Source organism: Neoarius graeffei, chromosome 14, assembly GCF_027579695.1.
Source record: "Neoarius graeffei isolate fNeoGra1 chromosome 14, fNeoGra1.pri, whole genome shotgun sequence".
Lineage (NCBI taxonomy): Eukaryota > Metazoa > Chordata > Actinopteri > Siluriformes > Ariidae > Neoarius > Neoarius graeffei.
Window position 1 is genome coordinate 64,573,923 of NC_083582.1, and position 14,061 is coordinate 64,587,983.

The 14,061-nt window shown below is 39.3% G+C and overlaps 1 protein-coding gene across 1 annotated transcript in view; it reads right to left on the minus strand.

Annotated features, from left to right (window-relative positions):
* The window catches only part of ldb3b (LIM domain binding 3b), a 46,661-nt gene extending 34,256 nt beyond the window's left edge, over positions 1 to 12,405 (minus strand). Inside the window, exons 1-2 of the mRNA XM_060940224.1 lie at positions 12,298 to 12,405; positions 11,905 to 12,123 (exon numbers count right to left, since the gene is read on the minus strand). Coding sequence (XP_060796207.1) covers positions 11,905 to 12,000 — 96 coding nt within the window. The 5' untranslated portion in view covers positions 12,001 to 12,123; positions 12,298 to 12,405. The remainder of the gene's footprint in view (positions 1 to 11,904; positions 12,124 to 12,297) is intronic.
* Between the last annotated feature and the right edge of the window lie 1,656 nt (positions 12,406 to 14,061).

The window sequence follows — 14,061 nt, forward strand, 5'->3', positions numbered from 1 at the left end:
ATTGATTACAACACATGTACTCAATGCCAGCCATGAAAATGTGACATTCTGAAATGTTTCCTGAATTCAATCTTGCTGTAGCTATTTGAAAAGGATCACCAATCTATTGTGATGTCCATCATCATTGTCCGTCCACAATTTACAAAAATCGCTACTCCTCCTACAGGATTGATCAGATTTCGATCAAACTCACATACAGTGTTCCCCAGGTAGGTGTGCATAAAAGTTGTCAAGATGGTGGTGCCACTTATCATATTTACAATTTTATGGGCATCTGGAATTTTGGGGTGACTCGTCACATTAAACACTACTCTTCGTAAGCCGCTGGGACGTTTTCACTGAAACTCACCCAGAAGACTCTAAAGACATATACCAACAAGAGTTGTTCACCAGGTGGTGCCATCTACCATGGATGAGGCTACACAGGGGTCACATGCAATTTCACAAAAATCGTTACTCCTCCTACAGGAGTGTTCAGATTTTGATCAAATTCATATGAAATGTTTCCCAGGTTGGTATGTATAAAAGTTGTCAAGACGGTGGTGCCACCTGTCATATTTAACATTTTATGGGTGTTTGCAAATTTTAGGTGACTCGCTACACGAAACACTACTGTTTGTAAACTGCGAGAATGTTTTCACTGAAACTCACTCAAAAGACTCTAAAGACGTTCCAACAAGAATTGTTCACCAGGTGGCGCCACCTTCTATGGCTGAGGTTACAGAGGGGTCATGTGCAATTTCACAAAAATCACTATTCCTCCCACAGGATTGATCGGATTTCAAACTCACACACAGCAACAGTGGCCGGTATGAGCTACAGCCTCACTGAGGCTATTTTTTGTAATACAAAGACAACTGGAGAAAAGTGACAAATGACAATTACCGTATGTCAAACTCTTTAAAATACACACACTCCTCTAAGAACTTTTGTTTAGTTTGGCAATTTGTATACAGCTTTAACTTTTTAATTAAAAGTGGATAACAGTACAACAACTAAAACATAGTAGAATAGAAAGCAGATGCTTCCGACCATTAAAAAGATCACGTCCCCACTGAAAACTTATTTGCTAACAAATACTACCAGCATATGTTATTTTTCTGTTCTGAAAATAATTAACCTAAATACCTGAAAGGGTCCTTTTCATATATTTGTATTACATCATATCCATTGTTCATGTGCCTGAATACAGAAATGACTTACAAATAGGACAGAGTGATGCAGAAACTTCTAATCTAAAGTCCAGTCTCAGGTTTCATTATTCTACTAAAACAGGTAACAGACGCTCTTTTTCTTGTCCACTCACAATATGACAGTAGGGATTGACGTGTTTTGGCAATGTCAAAGTAAGAAAGAAGAAACTTTTATTTGTCACATGCACACTTCAAGCACAGTGAAATTCATCCTCTGCATTTAACCCATCTGAAGCAGGGAACATACGCACACACCCAGAGCAGTGGGCAGCCACACTAGAGCGCCCGGGGAGCAGTCAGGCGTTAGGTACCTTGCTCAAGGGCACTTCAGCCCAAGGCCACCTCACGTCAACCTAACTGCATGTCTTTGGACTGTGGGGGAAAAACAGAGCACCTGGAGGAAACCCACACAGACAACATGCAAACTCCACACAGAAAGGCCCTCACCGGTGGCTGGGTTCGAACCCAGACCTTCTTGCTGTGAAGCGACCGTGCTAACCACTACACCACTGTGCTGCCCAGTAAAAGTAAATGTAATGTTAGGAAAATACATGTCTAGCAAGAAACTGCAAGGAAAACCCAAACTATACATCATGCTGAACACTCAGCGCTGGACAAATAATGCATTTCTTAGCTAACCTACCAGGCAAGGAAAAAGCTCCAGTGTGCTCCTCAGTCCCATGTTTTGTTTGCCCTGAAACCTACCTGACAAAACCAAAAGGATATAGCTAGTATAATTAAGTACATTAAGTTAAGTGCATTACATACCGGATATGAACAAATACTATAATGATGTATCACATCATGCTTGCGGGGCGGCACGGTGGTGTAGTGGTTAGTGCTGTCGCCTCACAGCAAGAAGGTCCAGGTTTGAGCCCCGTGGCCGGCGAGGGCCTTTCTGTGTGGAGTTTGCATGTTCTCCCCGTGTCCGCGTGGGTTTCCTCCGGGTGCTCCGGTTTCCCCCACAGTCCAAAGACATGCAGGTTAGGTTAACTGGTGACTCTAAATTGACCGTAGGTGTGAATGTGACTGTGAATGGTTGTCTGTGTCTATGTGTCAGCCCTGTGATGACCTGGCGACTTGTCCATGGTGTACCCTGCCTTTCGCCGTAGTCAGCTGGGATAGGCTCCAGCTTGCCTGCGACCCTGTAGAACAGGATAAAGCGGCTACAGATAATGAGATGAGATGAGACATCATGTTTGCACCCTCAACAGAAAGTTGAAAAGTCATTGGCCAACATTTTGACTGAGTTGTGGTGTTCAGTCCTCATACTGCTTGGAAAAGATGTCATTCAAGTCTGGCTAGCACATTTATTTTCTCTTATATTTACAATATGTTTAACCATGAAATAACAGCATGTTGTGCAAGCCTCGGCCCATGTGTAGTGCAGCAGGTGGAATTCAGAGTGAGTTGTGTCTGGGTAAATCCATCTCAAATCACCAGATTTCAGAAAATGTTCCTGCCTGACAATTCAAGCTTTGCGTCATACTTTCAAGGATTAATGTCATTAGTCTCATTAAACAACGTGCACAAATTCAGCCTTACATTATTGTTAGTTTTTGAGATATAGGAGCATGAATAAGGGGGTGTGGCTTGAAATTTACCATAAAAACGAGTGCTATAGAAAAAACTCAAGTTCCATAACTCATAACATTTGATTTATTTCAGCTAGATGCATACAATTTTCAGGAATTGTTCTTGGGTACAAGATATCTTTAAATACTGAAACTGAACATCCACAGTTGCATATTTACCACTTTATGTATTGTTGAAATCTGTAGAAAAAAATCGCTTGTGCTTTGGAGCATTTTTGGCCCTCTGTATCTCCACATTTAAACATGTCAGAGCTTTCAAATTCTGGTACTGTTTTGGTAACTAAGTATTTGTCTAAAAGAGAACAAACTTTCTGAGTTATGAGCCATTAAAAAATTTGCACCCATATTCCATCCATTATCCGTAACCACTGATCCTGTGCAGGGTCACAGGCAAGCTGGAGCCTATCCCAGCTGACTATGGGCGAGAGGCGGGGTACACCCTGGACAAGTCGCCAGGTCATCGCAGGACTGACACGTAGAGACAAACAACCATTCACACTCACATTCACACCTACGGTCAATTTAGAGTCACCAGTTAACCTAACCTGCATGTCTTTGGACTGTGGGGGAAACCGGAGCACCCGGAGGAAACCCACGCAGACATGGGGAGAACATGCAAACTCTGCACAGAAAGGCCCTCGCCAGCCACGGGGCTCGAACCCGGACCTTTTTGTTGTGAGGCAACAGTGCTAACCACTACACCACCGTGCCATCTGCACCCGTATTTTAAACACATATTGCTTATGTATGACACAATCTACCATAAAAAGAATTATACCACTGGAAAGAGCAGGTCTTAATTAGCATAGACACAGAATATGAAGTTGGTATCTTCAACCAAACTATATTTATTAAGGGATCAAGTATGACTTGTTTTACTACAGACAGAAATGTAAAACAGAGGTACACAATACAATTATAAAACTGCATCAGAGAGTTAATGTGTATTTTATGTCTAAATATTCAATTTATCTTTATTCTATTATCCCCAGTTCTAGAATTTACACAAATTACAGTGTTAGCAAAACCAAAACCTTAATGAAATAGTGTCCACTTGAAGAGTTTGAACAATATGTTGTTTTGCTTTTCCACATCAGATGGAAGTCTATGTACATTAAGCAAATTAATATAGATGCTCCCTTTAGAAGAATTATCTAGCTCTTTGTGCTTCTATTTCCCAGCCAGGGCTGATGATCTGTTAGTCTGCTATACAAGTCCATAGTTAGCCTGATTTCATGACCAAGCACTGGATATAATAGAATAAAAATAAATTAAATATTTAGACATAAAATACACATTATCTCTCTGATACAGTTTTGTGATTGTATTATAAGAAGCGTACCTCTATTTTACATTTCCGTCTGTAGTTAAAAAAAAAAGGCATATTTGATCCCTTAATAAATATAGTTTGGTTGAAGATACCAATTTCTAATTTTCATCGCACTTTCCAATGGTATAATTCTTTTTATGGTAAACTTTGTCATACATGAGAAATATGCCTTTGAAATATGGGCATGAAATGATTTAAAAAAAAAAAAGCTTATAATTTACAACCCCGATTCCAAAAAAGTTGGGGCAAAGTACAAATTGTAAATAAAAACGGAATGCAATGATGTGGAAGTTTCAAAATTCCATATTTTATTCAGAATAGAACATAGATGACATATCAAATGTTTAAACTGAGAAAATGTATCATTTAAAGAGAAAAATTAGGTGATTTTAAATTTCATGACAACAACACATCTCAAAAAAGTTGGGACAAGGCCATGTTTACCACTGTGAGACATCCCCTTTTCTCTTTACAACAGTCTGTAAACGTCTGGGGACTGAGGAGACAAGTTGCTCAAGTTTAGGGATAGGAATGTTAACCCATTCTTGTCTAATGCAGGATTCTAGTTGCTCAACTGTCTTAGGTCTTTTTTGTCGTATCTTCCGTTTTATGATGCGCCAAATGTTTTCTATGGGTGAAAGATCTGGACTGCAGGCTGGCCAGTTCAGTACCCGGACTCTTCTTCTACGCAGCCATGATGCTGTAATTGATGCAGTATGTGGTTTGGCATTGTCATGTTGGAAAATGCAAGGTCTTCCCTGAAAGAGACGTCGTCTGGATGGGAGCATATGTTGCTCTAGAACCTGGATATACCTTTCAGCATTGATGGTGTCTTTCCAGATGTGTAAGCTGCCCATGCCACACGCACTAATGCAACCCCATACCATCAGAGATGCAGGCTTCTGAACTGAGTGCTGATAACAACTTGGGTCGTCCTTCTCCTCTTTAGTCCGAATGACACAGCGTCCCTGATTTCCATAAAGAACTTCAAATTTTGATTCGTCTGACCACAGAACAGTTTTCCACTTTGCCACAGTCCATTTTAAATGAGCCTTGGCCCAGAGAAGACGTCTGCGCTTCTGGATCATGTTTAGATACGGCTTCTTCTTTGAACTATAGAGTTTTAGCTGGCAACGGAAGATGGCACGGTGAATTGTGTTCACAGATAATGTTCTCTGGAAATATTCCTGAGCCCATTTTGTGATTTCCAATACAGAAGCATGCCTGTATGTGATGCAGTGCCGTCTAAGGGCCCGAAGATCACGGGCACCCAGTATGGTTTTCCGGCCTTGAAACCTTACGCACAGAGATTCTTCCAGATTCTCTGAATCTTTTGATGATATTATGCACTGTAGATGATGATATGTTCAAACTCTGCAATTTTACACTGTCGAACTCCTTTCTGATATTGCTCCACTATTTGTCAGCACAGAATTAGGGGGATTGGTGATCCTCTTCCCATCTTTACTGCTGAGAGCCGCTGCCACTCCAAGATGCTCTTTTTATACCCAGTCATGTTAATGACCTATTGCCAATTGACCTAATGAGTTGCAATTTGGTCCTCCAGCTGTTCCTTTTTTGTACCTTTAACTTTTCCAGCCTCTTATTGCCCCGTCCCAACTTTTTTGAGATGTGTTGCTGTCATGAAATTTCAAATGAGCCAATATTTGGCATAAAATTTCAAAATGTCTCACTTTCGACATTTGATATGTTGTCTATGTTCTATTGTGAATACAATATCAGTTTTTGAGATTTGTAAATTATTGCATTCCGTTTTTATTTACAATTTGTACTTTGTCCCAACTTTTTTGGAATTGGGGTTGTAGAAAGTTTGATTTCTTTTAGATAAATACTTCGCAAAACAGTACCTATGTTATTTACAGCAAAATTCGAGCCACACCCCCTTATTCATGCCCTTATGTCTCAAAAACTAACAAAGATATAAGGTTGAAATTTTGCACAATGTTGAGTAGGAATAATGACATTAATCTTTGGAAGTATGAAGCAAATATGACATGGTTAGTCGGGAGGTCTTTAGTGATATCGTATGGATTGACCCATCTGCTATAGTTATAGTATCGATGTAAATCTCCGTTAAACTTACATTCCAAAACTTTTGTTGTGGAAAAGTCAATATGATTAACTTATTTTTATGCCAGGCAAAAAATAGATAGATAGATAGATAGATAGATAGATAGATAGATAGATAGATAGATAGATAGATAGATAGATAGATAGATAGATAGATAGATAGATAGATAGATAGATAGATAGATTAAAAACAAGAAGACAGAGTCATCTATATCCCCCGCCCTATATACCAACTATGCACTAAGTTTCAAGATATTATTTGTCACATTTTTCAAGTACTACTGCAGGAAACCAATCCTACCTCTTTACACTGACCTCAGCAGCACATGGTATAAGCCCATCAGACCTTTGGTCCAGGGGAGCTAAAAATTAAAATTTCTCACATTTCTTAGTATCAAAAGGCACATATACATTACTTAATCAACACATATACCAACTTTCAAGACCATATCACTCAGTTTTCAAGTTCTGCTCCGGAAACAAAACCTACCCCTAAGACTAACCTGAGAGACTAAGTCTGAAATTGTTTCCATGGAAACATGAAAAATTAAAATTTCTCAAATTTCTTAGTATGAAAAGGCATGGTGGTGTAGTGGTTAGCGCTGTCGCCTCACAGTAAGAAGGTCCGGGTTCGAGCCCCGTGGCCGGCGAGGGCCTTTCTGTGCGGAGTTTGCATGTTCTCCCCGTGTCTGCGTGGGTTTCCTCCGGGTGCTCCGGTTTCCCCCACAGTCCAAAGACATGCAGGTTAGGTTAACTGGTGACTCTAAGTTGACCGTAGGTGTGAATGTGAGTGTGAATGGTTGTCTGTGTCTATGTGTCAGCCCTGTGATGACCTGGCGACTTGTCCAGGGTGTACCCCGCCTTTCGCCCGTAGTCAGCTGGGATAGGCTCCAGCTTGCCTGCGACCCTGTAGAACAGGATAAAGCAGCTAGAGATAATGAAATGAGATGAGATGAGACGAGATGAGATGGAAAGGCACATCTACATCACCTTGTTAACATGTATACCAAGTTTCAAATCCGTATCATGAATAGTTTTGGATATATGCTCCGGAAACGAACATTGCTCTTAAAAACTCAGTCAAAATCTATTTTTTATGTAAAAATTTGAAAAATACTTTCTTTCAAAAATCCAAAATAGCAAAAGGCACCAGTTCACATGTTGCTTGATATGTATACAAAGTTTCACAAAGATATCTTCAGTAATTTTAAAGATATGGCCCGGAAATGAAAACGTGACCGGACAGACAGACAGACAGACAGAAGGATGGACGGACGGAACCCATTTCTATATAACGAAGTTTGGGTGGGGGATAATTAACAGCCTGGACACATAGCTTGTTCTGTTTATTGACTTCTCAATCCAGCAAACTAATGACTTTTCCTCGACCTACAGATCGAACAACATAAACAACAATTGCCCCTTATTATGTAAACAGTAGTCAATACGTTTCCATTGCACTGTGCTCAGAAGCCCAAAACTGCACAATAATATGTGCACTCCATATATTATAGATATTTAATGCTTAAAGAACAAAATAAAAGCAGGAAGTACAGATAGCAGTCAAAAAAGCCATCCACCCTTATAAGTATAACTACATATACAGTATTTCATAGTATATTAAATATACTGCCTTTCAGATTTTTCACATTTAGGTCATAAAAATAATTTTCCCTGACACCCAATTATTTTTTTTAAGTAACCTGAAAGGGCGGTATGGTGGTGTAGTGGTTAGCGCTGTCGCCTCACAGCAAAAAGGTCCTGGGTTTAAGCCCAGCGGCTGGTGAGGGCCTTTCTGTGCAGAGTTTGCATGTTCTCCCCGTGTCCGCGTGGGTTTCCTCCGGGTGCTCCGGTTTCCCCCACAGTCCAAAGACATGCAGGTTAGGTTAACTGGTGACTCTAAATTGACCGTAGGTGTGAATGTGAGCGTGAATGGTTGTCTGTGTCTATGTGTCAGCCCTGTGATGACCTGGCGACTTGTCCAGGGTGTACCCCGCCTCTCGCCCGTAGTCAGCTGGGATAGGCTCCAGCTTGCCTGCGACCCTGTTGAACAGGATAAAGCGGCTAGAGATAATGGCTGGATGGCCTGAAAGCTACTGAATTCAAATCACTGACTTCCAATTTTATTGCTTTTTTCCCTAAAAGAACAATTAATGAATTTAGAGCCATGTGGCCCTAAATTCTCCACCATTTTTTCTTGCTTCATTGTGACCTCATTCAAGATACTACATCATGCATGACGTGGTGGGCTTTCCCTGTTCGTGCAAGGCATTGTGGGATACAAATTTGAAACACGAGAGAAAAATGGAGGACGTGAGTGTGCGAATGAAACGTGAAAGACCGACTACAGTAATGGAAAGCGAGAAGAAAAGACGTTATGTTATATACGAAGGAAAGGAAACGCAGGACCAAACTAATAAATATCGGCGGTCAGCGAGCACCTCGGTGTGATCAGCTGTTCGTTTAGTGACAGAATGATGTAACTGTCAGTGCACGGTCAAAGATAAGCCTACGTATGCACACACCGACTTGCTCTGTCTGCTTGATTGTGCGAAGCGAGCGATTTCATGCACATTATTTGCTCAGGAATCCCCTCAAGTTAAATAACTTCCCAGCCACAGAATGGCCTGTTTTTTTTTAAAGATATTACAAAAATAAACATATATCACAGTGACCAAATTTCAGAAGGAACTAAATTTCACCGATTTTATGAAATTGAAAGGCCGTCTATTTTTAATAGTAGCTTATCAGTGCATTAATTTTGCTTCCAACAGAACAAGAATTATACTTTCAAGTATACTTTATCAAAAGTAAACTAAGTATATGTCACACTAAATGTACCACATTAATATGTCAAAAGTAAGTTGGATACTTCTCTCCAAGTATACTAAGATATGCTCGTATATCAAAAGTGATTTGTAAGTAATACTTGAGGCAGTGTACATTTTTGAAAGTAGTAGAATTATAATATTAGAGTACATTTAAATACTTCTCTCTTCAATTATACTTGTAGTAAACTTTGAAAAACATGAAGCCTACTTGATTTAACCTTTCCTTTCATAAGGTATTCAGTAACGCTCCTGTCATGTCTAAACAACCTATAAATCCAGGACAAAGGGAAACACATCTCGCAGCTCCTACTGGATTGAATGACGTAGAGTGACATTGTTTCGCATGTACACTGTTCAGAATGTCTTTCATGACGTGTGTCCCTTTCACACTGGCATGCAGCGCAATCATGCCAGCTTACATCTAGCTCCCACATTATACTTCATTTCATCCCTACGGTACATTGGCCCCATCAACCATGGACAAGTGCATGCTAAAAAGTCTTCTGTATTCATATCAGTATCTGATTTCTTGGAAAATGGCAGCTATTTTAGCAGTTCCCAGCCCTGAGCTAAAACAAGGTCCGTCATGTGTGATTAACAAGGTCTGAAACTTCTTTCTGTATAACGAGGCATGAATAAATGAACAAATTCAGGTGCTGTAGAGACAATATTTTTGTTTGTGCTGCTAAAATCAGTGTTCCACAGCATCATGAAACTTCTTATGATGATTAAGCTGATCTTTTGTAAACAAACGGCAATTGGCAGTTGAACAACCCTTACAAAAAAGAAGTTTATTCATGTGTGCTTCTAGTATACTTCTTTGAAACTAGAAATAAGAGAGTATGCTTTCAGTTTACTTTTTATTTACTTATCAGAGATATACTTAATAAAGTTATACATAAGTATACTTGGCTTACACTACCGTTCAAAAGTTTGGGGTCACTTTGAAATTTCCTTATTTTTGAAAGAAAAGCACTGTTCTTTTCAATGAAGATCACTTTAAACGAATCAGAAATACACTCTATACATTGCTAATGTGGTAAATGACTATTCTAGCTGCAAATGTCTGGTTTTTAGTGCAATATCTACATTTCCAGCAACTATCACTCCAGTGTTCTAATGGTACAATGTGTTTGCTCATTGCCTCAGAAGGCTAATGGATGATTAGAAAACCCTTGTACAATCATGTTAGCACAGCTGAAAACAGTTGAGCTCTTTAGAGAAGCTATAAAACTGACCTTCCTTTGAGCAGATTGAGTTTCTGGAGCATCACATTTGTGGGGTCGATTAAATGCTCAAAATGGCCAGAAAAATGTCTTGACTATATTTTCTATTCATTTTACAACTTATGGTGGTAAATAAAAGTGTGACTTTTCATGGAAAACACAAAATTGTCTGGGTGACCCGAAACTTTTGAACGGTAGTGTATACTGAAAAGTATATTGAAAAGTCTAAGTATATTAAGCTTATACTTAAACATTTGATCAAGATATACTTAACAAAAGTGTAATAAAGTATTAAAATATTTGTGCCTTATGTTTAAGTGTACTCGCCCTGTAGTTGTGCTTATCCTTTTGATAGTAGCCTATAAAATACTTCTTTTTCATACATACTGGCTTCTTTGTGATATGCGGCAGCATGTTTTAAATCCCATCTTTTAAACCTACATTCTTACCTTAATAACTTAATTGTAACTTAAGGTATAAAACACTTAAGTCGTCTACTGCTAGTGTGCATGAGGTAAGGGTTAGGGCTAGAAAACTAATAGTATACCTAGAAGGGTAATTGCAGTACACTTCAAAAATAAAAAGTGGACTCGATGTATATAACCAGTAACTAATAGTATATTTCCAATATGCTATAAAGTATACTTTTATAAACTGAAAAGTGGACTAGAAGTGTGTAACGAGTAAACCAATAGTATATTTCCAGTATACTACAAAGTATACTTTAGTAAACTAAAAAGTGGACTAGAAGTATAAAACAAGTAAGTAAACTCATAGTATATTTCCAGTATACTATGAAGTATGCTTTTGTAAACTAAAGAGTGGACTACAAGTATAGAACTAGTAAACTATTAGTATATAAGTTTACTTGTGGTATATTTGCAGTACAAAATAAAAAAAAAATACTAGTTGTATACTCAAAGTTTACTTCTCTTAGACTTAAAGTATACTTTTTATAAACTAAAAGTGGGCCAATTTAGTCCCAAGAAGTATTAGATCACAAAAGTATACTTAAGGAAATATACTTTAACTTTACTTAAGTATACTTAATAAAATTAACTTGAAGTATACTTCTTTTTGATAAGGGAAAGCATGGTGGCCTGACAAGCTAATGACATACAAGGTCCTGAGGGATCACACAAGTACAAATCAAATAGAATATTTGATGAAGAAAATGTATCTAAGCTTCGGTTTTCTCCTCAGCTAGCCAAAGCTACACTTGTACATGCCCATTTTGTCAACATCCCCTGACATAGACTATTCATAGAGCAAACAATGTTGTGGTGCTTCTCACTGCTCTTAGACCCAATACTGGAAACTTAATGTCGAGATGGACTATGGCAGTAAGGCATAACAGCTGCACTGCATAGTTATGTAATCCTGTTCCATGTATATGTAGCACATTTCTGGTTGGATATTAAAATCCGTGCAACATCCGAACAATTGAAAGTGGGATTTTAACATCAAGATTGACCAAAAAAAAAAAAGTGGCCTGGCCATTCTTTTTAAATTATTGTATCAATCAGAATAGATGTCTAACGTATGTCAGATAATCCAAATATCAAGATTTTTTGTGATTTTATTTAATTATTTGATTACTCAAGACAGATTTTCATGTGAAAAATGAAATGATCTTACCCTTGAGACTGTAAGGGGCATGTTGAAGTCTTTGCCTCCCTGCAGTCTGAAGCCCCATGGTGCAGGTCCACACAGAGTTATTGTGTAATTGCTCATCTTGGGGGAGAGTTTAGATGGAAAGCTTTGACTTGGGACAGGTAACTCCTATTTCTTTACTTGGTAGCTCTTCACCCTGCAGTCAGGACGAATACCCGGGGACGGGCAAGCGCCGAGGAGCCTCTACAACACAATAACAACAATGCAGGAATGAGTGGGGCAACACATAGCTAGTCAACTATCATCTGTATAGACAGGACACAACCCACAACCATTAACCCGTCTCTTCCAAAAGTAGAGCAAAATCTGATTTTATCTCTACTCGACTGCATAAACAAAATAAGTGAGAAAAAAAACCTGTTGAAAGGCAGAAAGAGCAGAGATCTTGCCTGTACGGATGGCCTGGACAGACAGCCTAAGAATAGCCATCCACTGCAAAAACCGATAGCACTCAAGTCCTCAGGGTCCATATTTGGTGTGTAAGGGGACACCCTGTGATACCAAACCCCTATGATTCATAAGGCGAATTTAGCCTCTTCTTCGACCAACACTTTTTTTTTTAAAAACTCTGCCCCGTCAACATCCAGTGAGCAAAGTGCACCCCAGAGTGGTGAGAAGAAACTTGCAAACAAGAAAAAGCCATTTGTTAATGGAAATGTGATAGGATATGGTTCGCAAACATATGACCTGCCTCCAAATGGTTTTCTAGTTAATCCGGTTATCTTCTGATATCTTAGTTATACACATGTGCCTGTCATTCAGCTTTGACGCTGTCAAATTGATCTCCTGCTACAGCTCCACGTTCTACTGCCGCTATCAATATTACACACTGCTGCCTCCTCACAGCTGATCCACTGAAGACCAGGTAATTAAATGATGCCGGTACAAACAGAAGGTCTCATCAGCTGCTTTCACACATTGTTACCTCGCCCGCAATGGAGTAAGCGGGGCGAAGTACTGTAATCAGTTTGTTTGTTTGTTTGTGTTTCTGTCTGTTAACAATCTAGTGTCTAGATGGTTGCACCGATTGACTTCAAATTTTCAGGATAGGTGGGCAATGGTCCGTAGATTACCTGAGCAAATTTTGGAGGTAATCGGGTCAAGGTGAAGGTAAAGTCATCAGAAAGATCAACATTTCGGTCAAAATAACATATTTTCCATGGCCTTTCATTTGGCACCATGATCTTCAGAGGCGGGCAGTAACGAAGTACATTTACTTAAGTACTGTACTTAAGTACAGTTTTTGAGTATTTGTACTTCACTTGAGTTTATTTTTTTTTTAATACTTTGACTTTCACTTCACTACATCTGAATGACAAATACCATACTTTTAACTTCACTACATTTCTGTTAAGGCTCTCATTACTCGTTACTTTCTCTGTCCGCCGCCCCCCGGTGAGAGCCTATCACTAATCAGGGCTGCATCACGTCTATGCGTGGGCCATAAAAACAAGTTCAAAGTCGTTTCCATCTCTTTTCCTACTGCGAGATGGATGAAGATAGAGATGATGGCGGATGCTCAGATGAGCAAGCACATCCATGGCCATACCTGAAGGGAATGTTCCACTTTACAGAGCCTATAAACGATTCTTATCGTTTTAAATGCCTCCTATGTTTGCCAAAAGTGAACTACATCACTTCATACAAAAATTCACCGTCGAACCTGCGGAAGCATATTCAGGTATGTAACAAGTCTAAATCTTTTGTTTGTGAACGTTTGCAATGTAGTGGTTCGGGTTGCTTGTAGTGGTTCGGGTTGCCAGTGAAATGACAACTTGTTAACTCCACGAAACTTGTCTACAAACTTAAATAAGGCAATAAGGCTTAATGTGACAGGGCAGTCATTTCGTTAGCCATACTGCAGGTTGGACTAGCTACCAAGTCGACGCACTGCAGAGTTAATTTTATGCACTCGCATTTGTGTCTGCTAATATCAACATTGTAATTTAATGTGATGCTGCAGGAGTCAGACAGAATTACTTGAATAGTAGTGCTGGACGAAGTGTCTATCGTGACATTTCTCTTCTGTCGTTTCTATCGTAAAATCTAATTCTCATGAATTTACTTGGCCACTGTGGAACTCTGGCTGCCTACAGCCAATGATCCAGCAAGTTAGCATAG